Raw genomic sequence first — 22,987 nt, 5'->3', positions numbered from 1 at the left:
TTCCTATGTTAATGACCCACCTCTCTCCATCCTTCTCCCTTCCCCTGGCAGTGACCAAGCTGCAGGTGAGCAAGTCGAAGCGCAGCATCACTCTGGTGGAGAACCGGCCCATCCCCCTGAACTGCTCGGTGAAGTCCCAGACCAGCCCCGACTCCCACTTTGCCGTGCTGTGGTACGTGCACAAGCCCTCGGACGCCGATGGGAAGCTCATCCTGAAGACCACGCACAGCTCTGCCTTCGAGTATGGCACCTACGCGGAGGAGGAGGGGCTGCGGGGCCGGCTGCAGTTCGAGCGCTCTGCCTCGGGCGGCCTCTTCAGCCTGACCGTGCAGCGGGCCGAGGTGCGCGACAGCGGCAGCTACTACTGCCACGTGGAGGAGTGGCTGCTCAGCCCCAACCACGCCTGGTACAAGCTGGCAGAGGAGGTGTCGGGCCGCACCGAGGTCACCGTCAAGCAGCCAGGTGGGGTCCTCTTGGCACTGGCTCCTGTGAGATTGCCACCCTGTCCTTGCATCCTCATGCCTGCACATCCTTGCGTGGAAGGAGGGGTTTTCCCTCCTTTGATGTGACTCCTGTTCCTCCAGACTGAGCTTGTGTGCCTTTCAGTGTCCCCATGTTAAGGTTGTCCATCCCCCATAGTCTATAGGGCCACTGCATCCAGCCAGGTTTCATTATCCTTGAGAGCATCATGTAGCAAGAGTGTCAGCTAGTGACTTACTGGGAGAGAACCCCTGTGTCTGTGCGAGTCTGGAAAAGCGATTTTATGTCTTGCACACACTTTAATTTTACTCAGTGCCTGGATCCTGGCAGGCACAGGGAGCCTTGTGTCATTTCCCTTTGCACATGAGATGGGAATAATGTTTAATGAGGTGGGAAGCTGGCTGCCAGGAAAGGAGAAATCTGCTCTGTGGGTGGTTTCCGAGCAGTGGATTACACTGATAAAGGTGAGCTGGTGGAGGAGCTAAATATAGCCCCCACAAGCTGGGGCACAGGGAAGAGGCAGGGAGGCAAGTACTGTCCAGAGCATTGGTACTTCATGAGGAAGCCTGCCTTGTCCTTACTTGCTCCAGCTGCCTGTATCTGGAAGATAAAATCCCTCAGGCAGGATGGATGCATTTGGATATCAGGGCTGGAGTAGGGTGCTTAGTGCATTTTCTCTGTCTGTATTTGGCTGGCTAGACACAAGCTCTGTGGACAAGGGTGCAAGAGGGATGTTAGATATGGGCCCCAGTGCAGCTTTGCCTGGTCACACACACAGGAAGCACAGCAGGGCATGGCTTGCTGCCAGTGCCAGCTCCTCATTTCTGTCTGCAGAGTCCCAGGATGGCTGAGGGGTGATCAGGGACGGGGGGCTGTGACTGTCCCCTGCTTTGCATCACCCAGCTCTCTCTGGGAAGTACAGTGCTTGTTGCTTGCTGCAGCAGCAGTACCAGGGAAGTCCAGGCTGGCCCTGGAAAGAATTGTGAGGGATTTGGGAGAGTTGGACACGTCATTTCGCGTAAAAGCTGATTCCAGTCACCCTCCTGTGTATCAATGAAGTTGTGGAGCACAAACCAGGGACATTCCTGAGGCAGCAAAACACTCCGGGTGACTTTGCCCTCATGCCACTTCTTGTTTTGCAGCGGGGCTTCCCTGTTATCAGTTGTCTGTTCTCTACCTTGCTGGTTTTTTTCCTTTTTCCACAGCAGGGGGCTTACTGGTTGGGGTGTGATGAGGCTACTGCCTCATCCTATGAGGGGAACTAGAAAAGAGTGAGGTGTGATCTCCTTCATTAGGTCTCTGTGCACTTAGGACCTCCAAGGTTCTGCTGGGAGATTGTGGGTTTCCAATTCCATGCACTGCATTGTTGGTGACTAGCCTGAGATTTTCAGAAGACCCTAAAAAACACAAGCCTTGTTTTCTTCTCCTCCTCTCTATTTTTTTGTCCTTTCCTTTCTCCATCATTTTTTCCTCTACTTCCTTATTTCTTCCATCACACCCCAGGATTGTGGCCATGCAGGAAGGGCTCATGGGGTGACAAAGGGCCCTTGCAGCCCTTGGTCACGTTGCATTTCTACCGGGCTTTTCCCACAGATAACCGCCTGCAGGTCAGCCAGACGCACAAGAACATGACGGTGCTGGAGAACGAGTGGGTGACCCTGGAGTGCCTGGTGAAGAACCGCAGCAGCCCCTCATCCCAGCTCTCGGTGGAGTGGTCCGTGCGGCGGCCGGGCCGCGCCGACAGGGAGGTGCTGGCCTGGCTGAGCCGGCAGAGCACGCTGCACTACGGGGAGCCGGCGGCGCTGGGCGACCTGCGGGGCCGGCTGCACCTGGAGAGCCCGGCCCCCGGCCTCTTCCTGCTCTCCATCCACAACTGCACCGTGCGCGACAGCGGCGCCTACGGCTGCCGCGTGGAGGAGTGGCTGCTCGACCCCAGCGAGCGCTGGTACAAGCGCGCCGAGCAGCTCTCCGGGATCAGCACCCTCACAGTCAGGCAGCCAGGTCAGTGGGGCAGACACGAATCACCATCTGTCTGTCAGTGACACTGGGTCCAGGCGCAGGGCAGGACCACAGCACAGACCACACTGAGTCCTTTTTCTTCTTGATTTCTTCTGATTCTTGCTTTTCTTTGCAGAACTTGTTACAAGTTCTGCAAATACAACTAGATGGGCTTGGCATTTCATCACTGCATCTACAATTTTCTCTTTTTTTTCAGCACTTTCGGCAGATTAAATAGGGTAGGCTCCTGATTTTACTCACATTTTGATTGAGAATAGGATGGAAGAAGCTACATGTGCTTCCCAGGTGTGTGCCTCAGAGGCAAGGTCCTTTCATGTGTAGAGGGCAGTGGAGACACACTGCTGAGTCGTACTAAGCTTGCTGACAACCAGCACCCCCAGATCCCTTTCTGCAGGGCTGCTCTCTAGCTACTCCTCTCCTAGTTCTACTTGTGCATGGTGCTACTTGGACCTAGGTGTAAAATCCAGTCAGTTCAACTCATTAAATTCTATTCCATTAATTAAAGTCCAGAGCTCCACTCTATCTAGATCACTTTGTAAGGCCTCTTGTCCTTCAAGAGAATCAGCAGCACCTCCCAGTTTGGTATTGTCAGCAAATATGCTAATGGTGCATTCAACTCCTGTATCCAGATCTTTGATAAATATGTTGAACAGCACTGGCCCTAAAATTGAACCCTGAGGAACACCACTAATGACCAGTTACCAGCCAGAAGTAGCCCCATTCACTGTATCCCTTTGAACTCTGCCCTTCAGCCAGTTCTTCAGGCAGTGCACCATGAATCCTCCATCCCACTGCTGGAAGGGTGCTGTGAGGGACAATGTGAAAAGCCTTTTGAAATTGAAAAACTGCCTTCCCTTCATCCACTGACACAGCAGGTGACACAAGGATATTAAATTATTTAACCAGACTTCCCCTCTGTGAAGCCATGTTGGCTATGTCTGATGACTGCGTGGTTCTTTGAATGCCTTTCAGTACCCAGAATAATCTTCTCCATAGTTTTTCCAGGAACTCAGGTTAGACTAACAGGTCTGTAGTTTCCTGAGTCTTCTCTCATGTTCTTCTTATAAATTGGAATATATACTGGCCAGCTTCCAGCCAAAAAGCACTTCCCCAGACCCCCAGGGCCCTTGGATATGTTCAGGAGGAGCCCTGCCATAACACCTGATGAGTCCCATCAGGCCCCATGGACTTGTGGACACTTGGCTGACACAGCTGATCCCTCACAATTTCAGAGTCTGCAGATGGAAAAGTTACTGTTCCTGCACTCGTGGTCCTCTGACTCATGGGACTGGGCAGCCCAAGATCTATCGGTATTATTAAAGACTTAGGCAAGAAAACATTGAATGCCTCTGCTTTTTCTTCATCTCTATTAAATAGGTAACTATCTTCAACAGGTATCAGACATCTTCTTGCTATTAACAGCTTTAAAAAAGAGCTGACACAACACTGACCAATTTCAACTTTAACTGAGCTTTGACATTGGTCTCTTCTCCCTGCGTACGTGAACTACAGCTCTGTAATCTTCCTGCAGAGCCTCATTTTCAGAGATCATACAATTTCTTTCTCCTCTTGAGCTCCACAAGGAGTTGCTGTTCAGCCAATGTTGCTTGACGTAGGACACAGTGGAGTTGCCTGTTGCTATGCTCCCAAGAGGTGGTCCTTAAAACTGACCAGCACTGATGGACTCCTGAACCCTTAAAAGCAGATTCCCAGAGGACTCTGCTAAGTTTGCCTGTTTTAACAACAGATAAGATGCAAAGGCAGTTTACCTTGGAAAATACAAATTTCCTAGGTTTTTAGGTGTATGACTCAAGATTAAATGTTAATATCTTAAAGGCTGTAGGACAAATAACAGTACAGTCCTCCTTCACTGAGTACTTTCCAGATTCTAAAGCAACCACTCTGCATGATCTGCAGTGCTTCATGGCTGCCCATTCCAGCAAGATGTCAGCCTTGTAACTGTGGAGCAGAGCTGGCAAAAGCATGAGGTTCCGGAAAGATTTTAGTGGTCATTCCTGGCAGAGATTTTTACTGTGGAGGAGGAGCAGGGGACAGCAGAGCTCTTATCAGCCACATCTTTGCTTGGGAAGTTTTGCTGGCCAAAGTGGCTTGAGCAGAGAGACCTCCCCAGGCAGTCCCTGTGCCCTGCTGGGTTGTCAGTACAGCTCTCCATCCAGTGTGATAATTGCTTGCCCTGATGGAGGGGATAATGAACAGCAGGAGAAATCTCTGAGGCTCCTCTTGAATTGCAGAAGAATGTGGAGTGGGAAGAAGAGAGGGAGTTGGGAGTTCACTAATTGAAGATTTTTTTTTCTAGAAGTGCTTTGTTGTTGTTTGTTTTTGTTTCATAGCAGTCAGTACTTAACAAAATGACTAACTGTGCTTGTGACTCATGTCTCATTAGTGAGGATCTCCAGCCTCATCTGTCAGGGCTATAATCATCAGCAAGGGGAGGAAAAACCTCTCAGCACCTTCAGACATCAATTCTCCTCTTTCTGTTTAACCCCTAAAGGTGAGGGAGGCTTTGTGTTAGTTTTGACAAGCCATTTCCTTCCCTTCCTCCTTTTTACCTTCGTAGTCCCCAAAATTTCATTACTTAACTCATTCCTGTTTCTGCTTCAGGAGTCTTTGGGAAGGTGTGAACTGTAAATACTCATATTGCTTATGGCCTGAAGAGCTCTGGCCTTAATTGAGGTTTTCCTCACGAGACCATTTAAAAAGGGTTGGGTAGGTGCTGTCATGAGAACCCCACTGGGCACAGCAGCTCTGTGGCTGATGAGAGCTGAGGGACAGCAGCTCCCTCCTGAGAGACACCCAGGGTCTGCACAAGGGAGGGCTTGCCCAGCTCTCCTCACTGGAGAAGAAAGTGCCTCTCTCTTCGGTGAGCTATCGACTTGCCCGTCCTGCTCAGCTCCCACTTTGGAAAGGGCTTTTTAATCTTTAAATGAAAGCTTAGATCCAGACTGATTGTCATCCCTGGAGTATGTGCTCCCTGGCAAGATGACTAAACCAAATGTTAATTGCTCTTGAAGTCAGCCTTTAATCAACTCATCGTGGGTTCTGGCCACTGTGTCTCAGTTAGGTAAAAACATCTCTTTAGCCTTGCAGCAAGCACTAGAGGAAAAAAAATGAGGAAGACTTTTGGAGCATCCTTGCTGCATCAGTGTTGAGACCATCTCTATGGAGGAGCCTCTTAGCTAAATGACTTTCCAAGCTGCTGGAAAAGGTCTTCTCTTCTGTCATAATGATTTTCAAGTCCTTTGAGCACTCTCAAAGAAATAAAAAGCAGGAAGTGCAGTGTTCTGTGCAGCAGTAGCTGGGGAGGAATAGCACATGCACCAAACCTTGGTATCCTGCCACATAGCATGTCCGGATGAGCTGCAGCAGCTTTCTCCTCTCATCCCTTAGCTGGGATGAGGGTGGGCAGGGGTAAGATGGTGCTTGCAGCCAGCACCTGTTTGACCCCATGCCAGATGGTGCGTGGTGAGGTGAGGATGCCATGCCTGCAGGGTTGGCCTCAGAGGTCCCTGTGAGTCTTGGCAGGCTGCATCAAGATTTGGATTTTGCTTGGATTGTTCCCAGCACCAGAGTAATGACAGTTTGTTTTGAGACAGGGTGGTTTTGATGATATCTCAGCACTCACCTCTTGATTTTTGTCATCTCAGATCCCACCTTGCAGGTGGACACAGCCACCACCAACCTCACGGTGCAGGAGAAGGAGTCCTTCCCTCTGGACTGCAGCATCCTGTCCCGCTCCAGCCCTGAGTCCCACTTTGCAGTGACGTGGTACAGCCTGCGGGCCAAGGAGGCGGGCGAGCACACAGAGGAGGGCGAGGAGGAGGAGGAGGAGGAGAGGGAAGCGGTGCTGAGTGTGGGCCCTGATGCCATCTTCAGCCCCGAGGCTGGTCGCTGGGAGGGCCGCCTGCGCTTCCAGAGGCTCTCGGCGGTGCTTTTCCGGCTGACGGTGCTGCAGGCCGGCGGTGCCGACACGGGCAACTACTCGTGCCGAGTGGAGGAGTGGCTGGCGGATCCCAACGGCGTCTGGTACCGGCTGGCCCAGGAGGAGTCGGGGATGGTGGCTGTGCACGTGCAGGATGCAGGTGAGAACTGGTGATGACTGTCTGGGGCCGTGGCCCCAGCATCCCCTGCATCTTCTGTTCAACCAAGATGAAAAGACCAAGGAGCGAGTGGGACTGGGGCAAATCTGTGGTGCTGGTACTTTTCCAATCAGCTCAAGAGCTTATAAGAGACTATAAAATCTCCACCAGGGAGGACTGTGGTATTTTTGGGGTTTTTAGGACAAAAGAGGAATTGAGAATTTGACTCTTATGTTTTTAGGTTAATTTATTCCTATACTATATTATATTATATTATATTATATTATATTATATTATATTATATTATATTATATTATATTATATTATATTATATTATATTATATTATATTATATTATAGAATGTTATACTAAAATTATATTAAATAATAGAGAAAGGATACTTACAGAAGGTTATTAAGAATGATTATGAAAATTCCTGATTGTTTTTAGAGTTTTGACACAGTTGGATGGTGATTGGTCATTAAGTTAAAACAATTTACATGAAACTAGTTAAACAACTGCTTGTTGGATAAACAATTTTTAGCTACATTTTAAAGTAGTAAAATGCAGGGGAAATAATTAGATAATTATTATTTTCATTTTTTTTATGAAGCTTCTCAGCTTCCTAAAAAAAATCCTAAACAAAAAAAACTTTCCAAAAATATAACAATAATAGAGGACTCTATGACTTATTAAACTCTTGGGGGGGATAAAGCTGAAACATGCCCTGTTAGAACTTTCTTCTGTTCTAACACTGTTATTTTTCTCAGGGCTCCACCTCCTGCTTTGACATAGAATAATGAGCATCTGATTTTCTATGTTTCTGAGGAAGTTTGCATGTCCTGATTAGAGAGAAACCATGAAATGTGACCACCCTGTGTCTCTTTCCAGGCTCCACACTGCAGTCTGTCATCTGCTCCAATGACGCCCTCTTCTACTTTGTGTTCTTCTACCCCTTCCCCATCTTTGGCATCTTGATCATCACCATCCTCCTGGTGCGGTTCAAGAGCAGAAACTCCAGCAAGAACTCGGAGGGCAAGAATGGGGTTCCCTTGCTGTGGATCAAAGAGCCTCACCTCAACTACTCTCCCACTTGCCTAGAGCCACCAGTCCTCAGCATCCACCCAGGAACCATGGACTAAAGAGGCAGAGACACCTGTAGGGACGCACAGAGGGAGAGAAGTAGAGATACACCGGGAGCCCCGAGGAGCACAGTGGGGTTAGTTGTTCTTGTTTCATTTGTTACCGTGTCTGTGCTCTGACACAGTGGCTGAGCTCTGCCCAGCCAGCAGGAGCAGGAAGGTCCAAGGCTTCTTCCAGCACCTGTGGGAACATACCCCCTCACCCCAATGGACAGAGGCACTTGCTGTACATAGCAGATGTTCCTCTCGGACTAATTTGACTCACATCAGTTGCTGTCTTTTTGGCTGTTGCTTTTTTATCTTTTTTTTTTTTTGGTCACTCAAAGAACTGTAGACTTTCCCTGCCCTCCACACAGTGTGGAGTTCCCAGGGGGTATTTGGTCGTAGGATAATCTCTTTGGAAGTAAACAGATATGTTTTCCAAAATAGACTGTTTTTTCTTCTCAGACTCAGTGCCACAGTGAAGAAGATCCTTTCCCAAGGTGCACTGAGCTAGCTCCTCCCTCTTCCAAAACAGACAAAGCCAGCTCTGTCCCCAGAGGGGTTAACTGGGCTGTCTGTCAAGAGGTCCATTTCAAAGACTGGCTGTAGCCTCAGCATCTTCTTGCCTCCACCTTACTTGTTTTCTCAGGAGGGAGCAATTCACTTTTTGGGAGTGTTCCCAGGTCTTGGAGAGACTGAATATTGAGCGTGCTTGTGGTCAGGACAAAAGCAGTTTAGTTTGTCTCACGTAACTGAAGGGGGGAAAGGAAGGACACCTGAAAGCCCTGACTGTGTTGTAGCAAAGAGGGTCCTTGTACGGTCTCACCAGAGTCATGCTCCTCCCTGGTGTCCATGCTGCCACCTCAGATGAGGCAGATCTCCTCTGTGCCCCAGTCATTTGGGAATGGGAGGCTTAATCCAGTCTCTGAAGGCTTCAACATGACCAAAGTAAAGACTCTAGGAAGGAGGAAAGGAGAAGCTCCACAGGTCAGGTTCACAGTCCCTGGATGGTTCAGCCAAGGAGCCCAGTAGCAAACATGCCATGTAGTGGGGACGTGCAGTTAACGACCATGTGTCACGAGTTTTCCTGTGGCTGCCCTGCTCCCCAGTGTGAGCCTGGACAAAGCAAGGGGCCTGCAGCACATCAGCACCCTGGGGATTTCCCTGTCCCCTTGGCCAAGAGAAATCTTCCCCCTGCGTGTATGTGCATCTGCCATTTGTTTCTGAGACTTTAGGAAGAGAATCCATTTCTCCATAAGCTCCCCCTCCTGGCAACGTCACCTGCCTTGTAAGAGTCGCTGTGGCAGGAAATGCTGTTCTTTCTGTGAAAGATATGGCTCTTGTGAACCAAACCAGGGCTCTCGCCACGTGGGGCACCTGACCTCCTGCACCCCTAATGCCAAGAACCCCTGCCCTGTCCTGTGGAGGAACCGCCTCCTCCCCCGTAAGCGTTACGTCTGGCGGAAGAAAATGTTTGCCAAAAATGGCCTTTTGTTGTCTTCCTTGATGTCTTCCTGGCAAATCCGGCCATTTCTTTTTTTGCAGCATGGCTGAAGCCAAGCAGGGGCGGACGGGTGCAGCCACAAGAGCCCCCTGCCTCATGTGTGAGAGGTGCCATACCCACAGCCGTCGTCCTCTCCGGAGGGTCGGACTGCTCTTTGGGAGCAGAGGGGACCTCAGCAGATGCTCTGTAGCACTAAGTCAGTTAGACCCTGATGCCTTGATGTTTCAGAGGTGGTGAAGCTTCAGGTAGGAGATCTGCACCATGAAGCCTCGCTCCTGTCTGGGAGAGGACCCACATGGCTGCAGATCGTCCCGTGCTAAGATGTTTGAAGTTGGCCACCTCTGCACCTCCACCAGAACAGCACTGGTTTCTTCTTCTGCTGGGAAGACCCAGTTTCACTCGCCCTCTGTGAAGTCTGCCTCCTGGAGAAGTAACTGCTTCCTGGCCCCAGCATATGCATACAATCACATTCCTATATCTGTATGTATTGCACACCCGCACACTTGTCTTCCCTTTCTGGCTAAGGCGTCTGCAGAGAGAGGAGTGGGATGAGAAGTGAATGGAAATGAAGAATTGAGGTGCAAACAGCTGCAGCTGCAAGCCAGTGGGTATTGTTTCCTAACTGTTCTATCTCCTGTATGTACTGCTCCTGGGCAGGAACCACAACTCACTTCAGCTTTAAGGAAGAAGAGAGAATGAAGTCAGCAGGAGCCGTTGTTTCCTGGGAGAGCTCTGCTCTGCGCCTGAGCCACGCTCCTCCTCGCCAGCCTGTCTGCCCCCAGAGCAGGGCTCTCCTGGAGGCCTGCCACAGAGCCCAGCCTTTCCTGGCAAGTGGCCCCCACAGTGGTCCCTGAATGTACCTTGCTGGTGACATTTCTCCATTGCTCTGGCAGTGTGTTGCCCAGTCTAAAACTTCTCTCAGTTTTTATAAGGCAGCCTCTTCCTGTAATGAGTTTTAACACAAAGCTTTTCAAACCACTCTCTCTGCAGTAACTTTCTGTAACGAACCCAAGAAGAAAGAGAGAGACCCTATCCATGCATGATGTGGAAAAATGTTTGGGATTTTTAAAAAAAAAAGTTTAAAAAAACCCAACAAAAACTTTGTACTATGTTGCACTAAAACATGTTTTATACAACACACCCGAGAGCTGTAGTAAACTGTGTTGAAATTGTGAATCCTATTGCTGCTGGTTTTTGTGAGATCTGGGCTTTTATTATGCCTTTATGTGCACTCAGAGCATAAAGGTGTGCTGAGGCCCTCCTCCTGGGAACCCTGTCCCTCTGCCCCTACTCCTTGATGCAATAACTTCTCTCCCTACCACTGGTAGCACATCTCCTCTCTCTTGCAGCTGGAGCTTGCAGACACCTGGCACCTCTGATTTCCTACCCCATCCAACCCTCAACCCCATGCCATAATAGAACATTTAACAGAGGCCTGTCAGGACTTTTTATTGAACACACTCGTTTTGAAATTGTTCTGAAAACAGTAAAAGTACTTTGGTGTGTCATAGTCTGGATTTGAAGAAAAACCTTATTTTAATAGAATTATGCATAGCAAATGTTAAGCAAATTACTTTTAGTAACCTTGATGAAAGCAGAATATAGTTCACTGCAGAAGCTGATGTACAATGCAACCTGTTTAATTCTCCTTACCCACTTTTGCCTTAACTAAGGATTTGGTCAGGAGTCTTGAATTCTCCCATATTCACTGAAATAGGCAAGTAGCATGATGCATTCCTACCTGTATTGCAAGAGTGCTGTAGAATTGGGTTTAAGGTTGGGTTTGGGGTTTTTTTCCACATTTATTTGAAACAAAAAACATCCTCTGCTAAAATAATTTTATAAGAAAGCTCTGTTGTCCCCAGACACAATGGGCTGCTTGTGCTCCCTGCCCCCCTTGTAGGGGGAGGATGCTGGTTTGGGGGGTTTGAGTGGGGTTTGCTGCCTGTCCTGCTGCAGCAGGAGCGTCAGCAGGGCTGCTGTGGGTGCTCCTGCTCCTCTTGAGGACCAGACGAAGTGCAGCCACCCTGCAGCACAGGAGGGATGTCTTGGGGCACCGCTGTGTGTTCCCATCAAACCACCAGCCCCAAACTAGCACTGATGTGGCCTCCCCACTGAAGCCAGCACACAGAGAAAAGGCAGGTCTGGCCCTGGCTTACATTGTTGAGATTTAATCCGGTGGCTTTGCAAACCAAGCGAGAGAGCACGGGTAAGTGTGCCTGAGGGGTGCCCTGCCACCTCCTGCCTAGAGTATGCTGTACAAGTCCTTGGCCACCTTCTCCAGGCGGTCCTTGTACTCCAGGTGCGCGTAGAGGTTGGGGGGAACGCCCTTGAAGGCGTGGATGACGCCCCACCAGCTGGCGGCGATGGCGGCCGTGGAGTCGCTGTCCCCGCCGTGGAAGAAGGCGCGGTGAGCCAGCTCTATCCAGGAGTCCCCCGCGCCCAGCAGGGCATCGTAGGCGATCATGGGCGCGTCGTGCCCGCTGCTGCCCCCCCAGCCGCTGTAGCTGAGGGACGTGTAGAACGAGTCTCTCTCTTCCACGCCGTACTTGGCCGGGAATTTGGGCGATGAGACCCCGTCTGAGATGCCTCTCTCCTCCAGGTATTTTTTCCACTTATCTTCGAAGTAATACCTGCCAAACAGGAGGGGATGGAGCGGCTGTAAGTTGTCCCAGGGCAGCAGCACGCAGCTGAGCACCACGCAGGCACCAGCGGAAAACGCGCCATGTCAGGAGCCCGGAGCGAGCAAAATGGCAGGCGGCCCCCGATTGTCAAAACTAGGGGCATGATTTACGGTAAGAGGCACAAGGACAAGTTTCAGTGAGTTAGATTTCCCCTCCCTCCTGTCACATGGGAGAAGGCAGCCCAGCACCTGCAGGATTCAAAGGCTCAGAGTGAGAACTGAGTCATCCTCCCAAATTCAGAGCAGCTCTACCTCTGTGTGTGCCCCTGCACACAGAGGTGTACTGAATATGCAGATTTGGTTATAACTTTCAAACTGAGCTCAGCCCTAAGCTTGATGCTGTTCCCCAGCCCTGCTTGCCATCTTTCATAAGATCACAGTTGCATGAGATGACAAGTCTACCTACTTCATACTAGATCCCAAAAATGGTCACAAGTACCTGACCCAAACACAACCCACCTTTTTTTTTCCCCCAAGTTAAGGTACTCTGAATTGATTTGATCCTGTGCCAGGTGTGTGCTGCCCTAGGAGTCTGCCATAGTGTGATTATTGAAACTTAAATATGAGCAGAGCTCGACCTGTGGTACAAGGGCTTTAAGAAATGGCAGTGCAGGGAATGCAGCTCACCATTGCTCCATGTTCTCCTTCACAAAGAAGCCGGATTCCTGCACGTAGGCTTTTGCCCGTGGCAGCACCTCCATGAGCCCCTTGCCCCAGGCCACGGGGGGCACGCTGTTCACCGCATAGGCCGTGAAGAGGGCTGAGGCCAGGGCCCCAGGTAGCCGGTGGGGTGGTGGTGGGTCATGCGGCCGCTCTCGATGCTGACTTGGATCAGGGTGTCCAGCTGGGCGGGCTGGTAGAAGCGCAGCCCGATGCACATGGCGCGCATGGCGGCCCCGCAGCCCCCTGCCCGTGGGCTGAACGGGATCCGCCAGCCATTGGGCCGCCCCGGAGCCAGCTTCCTGGTGCTTTCCACAGACATGGCACCTGGAGACAGGAGCCGCAGAGCCCGAGAGAAGGGAGAAACACAAGCATCAGCAGGAGGTAGCTTGGCAACAGCAGGAAGACAGGCAGGGCACTGGGGAAGAAAGCATCGCTCTGTGTAAGGGATTTGAGCTTCCTTTTAAAACCGTAAGTTGTCTGCTTACATACATATCCTGCCTTAAACTGCTGGAGCAACCTCTATCCTCCCCAGCAGACCTGACAATTTTTGTTTATGAAAGCAATTAAAAGGTCTAGGGGGTAGGAAACACCTCATTGCTCATTTACTGACATGGTTTATATTTACATTTTGTGTTATCCAAAAAAACCATATATACTAATAGATATACACACACATACCTAGATATCTCTCTCTGTAAACAGAAAGGTTGTAGGATCTCTGACACAAGACCAGTCTAGGTAACTGCTTTTTCACAGGACTTGTAAAGGCAGAGACCCCACAAGCTCCTTACTAATAGAAGAACGTACTGATAGAAAATGTTTTTCAGCTGTCCCTTGCTGCAGTTTGAGTTCGTCAGAAAGCTTTGATTGTAGCACCTGTCTCACCTCAACACGGTCTGCATGACTGGCTCTACTGGACTCCTCTTTCATAAGCTGAGGAGCGGCTGTACTAGGTGAGACCAAAGGTTTGTCCAGCTCACTAGGTCATCTCCAAACACTGCCACTAAAGGATAACTACAGAAAGACTATAAGAAATGAGGCAAGCGCACCTCCATCTCCTCCATATTTCTTTTACTTTTTAAAGAAATCACTCTGTTTCTTCCAGTGCTACTTCTTCAGACTAACACTTGTTAGTCCAACACATTTATAGGACAAAGAAAACACCCCCAAATTTCAGAGCCCAGCCAGCTTCCCCAGCCAAGACAGTGAAATGTTTTGAGAGCCAAGCCCAAATGCTTGTGTGTAAAGAAGAAATAGGTTTGGAACATTGAATTATCTTTGATTCTCTTCTACCTTACTTTTTTTCCTCCTAGTCTTCTCTTCTGGCCCAATTGTAAATACTTCTTTTCCAGCAGGAAGGTAAATCAAGGCAGGTTTCAAGCAGCTTCATTTAAGTTTTAATGTGCTGGACAATGAGCTCAACAGAGTAACCCCAGTGTGCTGAGTCCTCTCTCAGACACACAGGGTAACAGCAGCAGCTGGCTGTTACCACAACCCCAAAACTAGACTTTGTCCCTCACTGGGACAGGTAGCTGATGAACTTGCAGGTGCTCTGTTACTTTGGAAGTCAAACTAAATAGAATAGAGTACAAGGAAGAAGCCTGGTCAAACAAATTCACCTCACTTTGGTGCAACTCAGCCACCACGATCTGTGGCCTTGCTCATCACAGCCAGGTACAGCACGGAGTCCCCTGCAGGGCTCTTGGCTTCTGCAATCCCATGTACATGTTTGGCAGTAGGGTTTGGTTCATGGCAGCCTGTTTCATCTGCATTTGCAGCACCCTTGTAACTGAAATATCTCCAAATCCAAGCACAGCTCTAAGACTGGCTTCTGGACATAGGCTAAAAATAACTAAGAGCTGGCTACTGTCGGGAATAATGTCACGTGCTGGGCCAAGTGTCTTTAGCTATACTGGGACCAGTCACAACCAGCCTCTAACTGAAGTCTCTGTGAGTTTGCTTTTAGGAACATGTGGGAACATGTCTTAGTGTGGGAACATGTCCAGGCCCCTAAATTTCACGTAGTTTACTAATTCAGTGCTGGCTGCCATGCATCAAAATTGTTAAGAGGGATAGCAGCATAATTTCCAACTTCATGATGACTAACAGAAAATGGAGACATTTTTCTAAAAATCTCACCATACCAAGCATTGTACCCAGTGACCTGTAACAGGACATTAAAATGAACCTGTCAAACAAAGCCACGTTTTTAAAAAGCTGTTCCAACTATTCTATTTGTCAATTCTGGTAAAAGAGAACTTCTTCCAGGAAAGCAAGGGGGAAGGCAGAGAGCACCGAGACTAAGGAAGCTTAAAATCAAAATCTGCATAACAAATGCAAAGATTACTCTTGCTGAAACTTTGAGAAAATAATTTCTTCAAGACCTGTCTGTGCAGGCCGAGACCACACACCTCAATCCTTGATAAAAGTGAGATTGTTCTTGCACTAATTGTAGCTAAAATAAAAGGGAAGATGACAAGGCTTTAAACGGAAAGAAAGACTGGTTATTTTGCAATACAATTTGCTTGCAGCTTTAAGCCTGTGCATATTATTTTAGGAAATGACTACTGATAACTTGCAAGTGGAAAAAATTGTGTAAACCAGTGTATGACAATGTGTATACCAAACCAGTGTATGACAGCTAAGACTTACAATTTATGAAGTATTAAAAGTAGTATCCCTCACACTTTTAAACAGTTAAAATATTAAAACATTGGAAAGCCGATTTAGGAAGACTAAGATGGAATCACATCAGGTTTTTATTTCTATAAATAAGTTTTTAAAAAACTGCTGTAGGGAGTTTCTGAATTAGCAAATTGTTTTGGAAATCCTGTACATCCAGGTTAGGAATCCTTTGCACCAACAACAGGAAGTTAAAAGTAACCTAAGCATGGTATTGGTCTAAGGAAAGAAGAAATACAAGGAAAAAGTGTGTGAATTAGGGCAAGCTGACAAAGTTTCAAGAACAGCTAGACTCAATTTTTGGGATAGGACCAAGAAACCTCAGGTAACAGTTGTTTGGGATTTATTAGTACACATAAAAAAAGGTGAGTTAAACAAACCACACAGTGGTAAATAATTCCAAAGGCAGAGCACTACGACCAATTTTGAAGCAGAAGGTTTCCTGAAGAAGTGCTTTAGTTGTACCATGAAAAAAGAAGTATGTCTGTGCATGTGTTGCTTAATTCACTGGCTTTATAATCTGCAAGGAACAATGAAGTTGGGGCTGTGGCACATCACAAATAGCAGTAGTGGGTGTAGGGATTACCTTGTCGTTGAATTACTAGCCCCAGAGTTCTCTCCTGGGGCTGTGTCTCTGAGGGACCCTGCTGTGGCTGTCCTGTGACTCAGAACGTTGTGGGAATCCCTTTGTTACTGCAGCTTTGGGTTTTCAGGTCTGGACTGCCTCATGTGAGCCATCAATGTGACTTTCCCCCACTGTTCTAAGGAAACCTCTTCTGTGTTGGGCAAAAGTTCCTACAGCAACTTTCTATTCTCAGCCTTCAGGGCTGCAATTCCCTGGTGAGTACTAGGCCAGAAGAGCACCACCTTGGGTTATGTTCTCAGTTAAAATCCATTTGTTCTGAACTGCCAAAATAAATTATTGGCATGCAGCTTTAATCATTAGAACTTATCAATATGCCATGGAGAATCCAGATAGCTTTTCAGGGTATGGATTAGGTATTCCCTTCAGTGGGAATTGAACTGCTAAGGGTCAGGATTTAAACTCTCAGAGCTGAATGCCTTTTATACATGCAGCAGGAGCAATTCTGATTGCAAAATTTTTAATTGTCTTTGGCCCACTAAGCAATGTGTATTTCTATTTTTACCTAGATAATCTCACCTTTCCTTGTCACTCCTCTTAATGTCCATAGCAAGTTTGCTTTCAAATTCATCACTTCCAGGAAAAGGAACTTCTTTTGGGCATATTGCAGCTCAGTTTTAGTCACAGAAGGAATGCAGTAGGTGTCCTATTATCCTTAGATATTATTTACTAATATTTAAACTTTAAGGTTTTCTCCTTTTCATCTTAGGTTTTAGTCACCACGGTTAGAGAGTGAAAATCCTTCCAGGTGCTGTCTCACTGGCAGCTGTGGTTAGTCCATCTTGGCTGGGGAAACTAAACTATGCTGCTTCACCAAAACTACCATGAATCTCTTGGAAGTTTTATCTGCCACCTTCAGCTGTCCTAACAAGCATCATTACCCCTTCCTAAATATTTTATTAATTAGGCCACTCCAACAGCTGGGAGTGTGGGTGTTAAAAGAAGACTGATAATTTAGTTCTTTACACAAGGACAGGAGCCCACTGAGGAAAGGTAAGCAGAATAAATTCCTGTTCAGGTTTCCAACCTGGTTTATTTTGGAAATGCACAGCTCCAATACACTATGCTCAGTGGCAAGATTTGGCCTTTCCCATGTTTAATGCCAAGACAGAACACTCTTGACATACTCTGGCCACTCCAAATAAGCACATCTAAGCATACATACAATTACAATGTATAAACTTTGCACAGGACTGCTGAATTTGAGCGTCTCCTGGATACTTCATGCCTCCTGTGCTGGTCAAATTAGAGGCCCAGCCTAAGCAGCTCCAATTTAAATGAAATCCAAGCATCCAGAAGAGCCTGGGCCACGAGCACAGAGACAGATGGAATCCTCGGGGAAGAGCTGGGTCAGGAGGGCTGGGTGAGTTAGGAACCACAGGGATATGTTGTACATGTCTTGGCTACTGTAGCCCGTCAAGGTGCCCTTCCTGAATACTGCTGGCCCACTGCTTGTGACACAAACTCAGCACCAATGTGTCTATGCAGAGAAAAGAGAGTTGATGGAAGTACAGGGTTCAGAAAAGAACATTGACCTGACTGTCCTGGTGCAGAAATTGGGCATGCAGAGCTAGCCACCAGCAGACTTTGGGTTTAATAAGTGTAATTACTCCAAGCAAGGATCTGTATCCTTTAATATATTTTACATGTAATTTGTTGTGTTTATAATGAGAAGTTCTGTATTAATTCTGTGGGGTGCATCTCAGGGTGTGCATTACAGTAGCTGAATGTGAATTTTTTAGCCACTGAATGTAGGAATCCCAAGTTCAAAAGCTGTCACCCTTCCTGAGCTCAGGCTAGGCCTCAAACACACCCATAAGAATGTTTTGTAAATGTGAACAAAACAACATCTTTTTAATCTAGTTCAGAGAAGCCCAAACCACTTCAGCTTGCCTTATTCTGTTCTCTTTAGCTCATCCTGAAACAGGTAGTACTGAGTGTGGAAGACTTTTCCTTTACGTGGAATACAGTAAACAGCCCAAAGCAGAGCCGAGGCCAGCGCCAGCTCCCAGCTGCAGGAGAGACATGAGCAACAGCAGAGCTCTACCCAGACAGCAGGATGGAGGGGTTACCTGGAGCTCTGCCCGCCATGTCATTCATGCACTCCTTGTAGTTCCTTGCAAGCAGAGTGTAGAGATGTGGGAACGTTGGGTTTTTCCCGGCTGCTACCAGGGCTTCGGCCGTGGCCAAGTGCATCACGGTGTCATCGCTGACTATCCAGCCCTGGAGGCTGATGTTGGCCAGCCCCCCCATGTCTGCCAGCTCCTTGTGGATGACTGGGCCACTCTTCTGGAACTCCCATCTCCCGTTGTAATATGCCACCGTGTCACCAACGGCACTCAGCACCATGGATGCCACATAGTTTTCCACTCCCTTAGGACACATTTTTTGTCCCACAGCTACTCCACTGTAGAAGACACTATGAGAAAGAAAAAAAGAGAAGGAGAATGAGAATTAAATCTTTCGCAGTTCAGTATGGGCTTGTCCTGCTAAGCTCCAGCAGGCTTGGATACCCTGCCTGTCACAGGAGTCTCACTCAGAGGATGTATTTCTTCACAGCACATGGACCCTGTGCACCTACCATGGGTGGATGTGTGGCAGCTCCTGGGCAGCCCAGCCCTGGGCCAGGAGCACCTGGAGATGTCCTGCTGGGATGCTGGCAGGATAAAGCTGCCAGCCAAAAACCAAGGGCAGGACTGCAGGATATGTGACCATAACCATGTCCTCCACCTTTCTGAGTGCATGAGCAAGCTCACATCAGCACCCAGCGGCTCTTGTACCCTGGGGTAGGGCGAGGCTGACCCTCATGGGCACAGAAGTGAGGGGTAAGGGGTAAGGTTTGGCAGGCCCAGGCCATGGCAGTGACACCTGTCCCTGCTCCTCGGGCAGGCTCACACAGGCAGCGCCCCCACCCCGCAGGTACTTCAGCCATGAAATGCCAACCACGCCCTCCCCCAAAACCCGCCGCAGCTCAGGCCTCGTTTCTCCTTTTCGCTGACGAGAAGCAGAAGCGGCGAAAGCCGGCGGCCCCGCCTCAGCCGGGCCCCGGGCCGCTCCCGACCCGCGGCTACTCACACAGCGAGCCCGCCGATCGCCGCCAGCCCGGCCAGCATGCCCACGGCTCCCAGCAGACCCTGAGCAGCCCACGGAAACCCGCCCCGCTCCATGGGGCGCGGCTCGGCCTCCGCAGCCCTGGGCGCGGCCTGCTTAACCCGGCCCGGGCCCCTCCGCTCGGCCCGTCCCTCCGCGGCCTCCCGGGGCGGTGTCACCCGGCACGGCTCCTCCTCGGCAGCCGGGCCGGGCTGTCCCTGCCAGCCTCCCGGGCTCTGCTCGGCAGCCGGGCCGGGCTGTCCCTGCCAGCCTCCCGGGCTCTGCTCGGCAGCCGGGCCGGACTCGGTTCGGCGCCGGCGGAGGGCCTGGCTGGCTTTCATTTTCGGGGCTGCCCTCAGGGGAGCCGGGCTGAGCCCTGGGACTCGAAAGTGAAACAGGGGCAATGAAATGAACTGTTTCTTTTTTTAAAAAAAGCGCTGAAAATCATTCCACCATACATGGTTCTTTACTAGACTTTTCACCTATGTATATATAAAAATAACTGCAAAGACATTCATGTTTATTGGTCCTAAATTAGACAGTTCTTAGTATTCCATCTCCTGTTGGTTATTGAGCTCTTCGCCTTTGATGCTGGTTAAGTCCTCATTCTTTGGTTCTCTTATCGATCTCTTCTGACCCCACCCTCTGTAATATTCGTTAATATTCATTTACCTCCTGTGTATTTTCTGGCAACTCCCAATCTGTAGACATTAAACTCATCATACCTCACCCAACCTCTTTGAACAGAATCTTTTAAAGAGAAGCTTCAATTCCCCTCCCCCGGGGCAAATGCGAACAAACCTAAAGTTACTTAAAAATTTTTAAAGTTGCATCATTTCTAACAGAATCGTCAGGGTTGGAAGAGACCTTCAAGATCACCAAGTCCAACCATCCACCCAGCACAACACTTTCACCCCTTAACCACAAAACCATCATCCAGACACCTCTTGAACACTGCCAGGAGTGGTAACTCCACCACCTCCTTGAGAAATCTATTCCAATGCCTGACCATCCTAACAGTGAAAAACCCTTTCTAATACATAGTTTGAATCTTCTCTGTCCCAGATTAAGGCCATTTTCTGTAGGCATGGTAGAAGAGACTGTAGAAGAGGTAGTAGAGACCCGTGAGGTCACCCCTGAGCCTCTTCTTCTCTAGAGAACCTTCTGCAGTATTTGGGGGCAATGCTCTCCCCACAACCCCAGCATGGCCCAGATCAGCTCCCTGCTGACCCCAACCCCTCCCAAACCAGGGCTGATCTTTGCTATGTCTGCTTTAATAGTGTCCTGAGGCACCTTGTGATCCCACTGCCTTGCTTTATCCTTTGTTTTTATTTTTGGTAGTGGTTAGGCAGCTGAAGGAGTCTGGTCAGTGGGTGAGGAAGGGATAGGAGCACAACACAGGAGCAAGAAACAGGACTGAGCATGGCTGGAATTGCACTTTGTAGAAGCTGAACATTTTTACCATCTGACAATCACCTCCACACCAGATCTCCAGCGCCCTTGCTCACCCCACAAGGTACCAGCACCTCTCACATGGAGGGAAAACAAAAATTTCCCCCTTGGTGCCTATGGGAGAAAGCGGCAGTAGTTTTTGAGCTGCAGCCCTGGGGGATTTCAGGGCAATCACAAATGTAGTGCTGGGTCAGAGCAGAGTCCCTGGGGAATTTGGGGGCAAGACAAGAGTGGAGGGGGCTTGGAGGGGGCCCTGGGGGAATTCAGGTAGCTGAGAGCACAGGTCTGCATGGGAACATCAGCCCCAGTGGTCTCAGTGCTTCATCATGCCACGTTCATTCCTAGATCTACTCCTCCTCTGCGCCCTGCTGCAAATGCAGAGTTTGAGAAGCATCTAGCAGAAGAAATAGTAACAGAAAAGGAAGTGGGAAAAAAAGCTGCCAATGCTCCAACACTGCCAGCAGTACCTGATGACCTTTTCTGCTTCTCTGGTTCATTTTGTTTTCTCTAGAACAGCTCTGAATTTACCCAGGTTGGTGCAGTGCTCAAAAGCAAAGCGGGGTTTTTCGCTCCTAAGGTTTGGGCCTGTGAGAGGGAAAACCCCTCGTGTTTTTGTCTTGTGGAATGGCTGCCTGTGAGGAATGGCTTCTGCTCCAGCCTCAAGGACAGAAGGGTGGAGAGGAAGGTCACCAGGGCTCCTCAAACAGAGAAGGAAGATGGGACAACATCTCTACATTGGCAAAAAATTGCCTGCGGCACTGAGATGTTTGGTTCTCATAATTGCTTCCAGCTTCCTGAATTCTCAGCTTCCTAAAAAATGAAAACATGATGTGCAGTGCAGTTAAGTGACATCCAAGAGATGTCAGAGAAAAGTGTTGAGGGCTCCTCACAGACAGATGGAGGATAATGATCCAGCAGCAGGAACCATCAGCAGGAGCCTGCAAACCTAAGGTGGGCAGAGCAGCAGTCTTCAGGGATGCACTGATCCCAAAGGGATCTCTGTGTGTGAGTCCCATGGGACGTCCACGAGTGGTGAGGACAGCATTCTCCATCAGGGAGCACCTCCATCTCCAAGATGGAGAAGCAGGGAAGCATTGCCCTGGCTCAGACTGTGGTATGGGGAGGTGGGCACGATTCTCCCCCTTTGCAAAGATGGCCTTCTGATGCTGAGCACTGCAAAGAGTTAGACTCACCATGTTGCACCATTCTGGGGGGTTTGTTGTATCTTTTATTTGTGAAAATTTAGGCTTCTGTGCACCAGTGGCCAGGATATGCCTTCTGGAAAATACCATGTTGGAGCAGCTTGCTGAGCTGCCCCTGCCATGTGTTGGACACTGTGGTTAGCACTCATTTAGACTTAGAATTTTCCGTCACATTCATCTGGAAAAAAAGGGTAATTCTTTCTGACTAAAAAAATGTGCCTTTCTAGATGAGCTAAGGGTTGAGGGCTCCTATTTGAGGGGCTGTGAAGGGTAGCACTGCAGCACTGGAGCTACAAACTGGTTGAGACCCTGTAGGACATTTCCTCAGAACTACATGAGCCCTTCAGGCCAGGAGTTAGAAAAAAGTTGAACATTAAAAATGCATGGTGCACTTAAACACATCAGTGTTCCTGTTCTAGATCCTACAGCTGTCCCTAAAATGGGACAAAGGCAAAGGTACATCTGGAATTCTCATTTTTCACCTCCCCTGTTTTTCTCTTTGCTTCTCCACACTTTCCACAGAATCTTTTTGGGCCCTAAAATTACGTTCATTTTGGACCAGTGCCAAACTCCTACCAGTCTCTCATTCTTTTAATAGCACCTTTTTCTCTGTAACAACAGCAGACTTTTTTTTTTTTTTCCTTTTTGGTTTTGAGTGGGGAATATTTCTGGGCTTACCCCAGTTCTCAGTCCCCAAGTACATGCCTGTCAGTGGCCAGTAAATAACAATGCTCTGCAGCAGGGGCATTCCAAGCAGGGGCAGCAAGTGCCACATGAGGTCTGGATCTCTGCAGTGAGCCTGGGCAGCAGTGCCTGACCCTCCCTCCCTGCCTGTGCAAGGGAAGCACTCACCCTTGCAGGATGCCCTTGCAGGACCAGAGGTGCCTCTGGGCAGCTGGGTTACAGGGAATACTGGAATTTGGTTTCTTGCTGAGAAAACAGAGTTATTGCAGAAATATCAGCCTGGTTCTTTGCAGGTTTGTCTTCTACAAACTGTCCAAAAGGAGGCCTGACTCACTCTCCAGTGCAAAAGGGAAATGGTGGAAAATTGGCGTGTTCTCCTCTTTGTGGCACCTGCTGCTCTCCTCGTGATCCTTTCAAAAGCTGTCTTTAACACAGATTTTAAAACAAAAATGTAAAAAATACAACAGAGTCGAACTGTTTCATATAACTATAATTCTGCAGGACAGAAGATAAGCAGGGTAATTGCCTTACCACAGAGAGAGGCACTGCAATGCCAGCTTGGGACAACCTAGAAGGTCAGGGACTCAGGGAACATCTCCTGGAGTGTGATCACCTTTCCCTTGTCCACATCTATAAAATGGAACTGCAAACTCATCTTTGCTGC

General features: G+C 48.8%; 2 protein-coding genes across 3 annotated transcripts in view; one reads left to right on the top strand and one right to left on the bottom strand.

The window, feature by feature from the left end:
• The window catches only part of IGSF3 (immunoglobulin superfamily member 3), a 94,470-nt gene extending 84,070 nt beyond the window's left edge, over positions 1-10,400 (top strand). For both annotated transcript variants that reach the window (XM_030971046.1, XM_030971036.1), the window contains 4 exons: positions 52-462; positions 2,074-2,481; positions 6,165-6,599; positions 7,488-10,400. In XM_030971046.1, coding sequence (XP_030826906.1) covers positions 52-462; positions 2,074-2,481; positions 6,165-6,599; positions 7,488-7,738 — 1,505 coding nt within the window. In that variant the 3' untranslated portion in view covers positions 7,739-10,400. The remainder of the gene's footprint in view (positions 1-51; positions 463-2,073; positions 2,482-6,164; positions 6,600-7,487) is intronic.
• Positions 10,401-10,662: 262 nt separating this feature from the next.
• ADPRH (ADP-ribosylarginine hydrolase) lies at positions 10,663-19,393 on the bottom strand. The gene is given in 5 exon segments (XM_030971075.1): positions 10,663-11,857; positions 12,535-12,679; positions 12,682-12,894; positions 17,968-18,314; positions 18,971-19,393. Coding segments are annotated over 5 exon segments (1,449 nt in total). The 5' UTR covers positions 19,327-19,393; the 3' UTR covers positions 10,663-11,469.
• Between the last annotated feature and the right edge of the window lie 3,594 nt (positions 19,394-22,987).

This window comes from Camarhynchus parvulus, chromosome 1 (genome assembly GCF_901933205.1).
Source record: "Camarhynchus parvulus chromosome 1, STF_HiC, whole genome shotgun sequence".
NCBI classification, from domain to species: Eukaryota; Metazoa; Chordata; class Aves; order Passeriformes; family Thraupidae; genus Camarhynchus; species Camarhynchus parvulus.
This window is presented reverse-complemented; position numbering and strand designations above follow the sequence as displayed.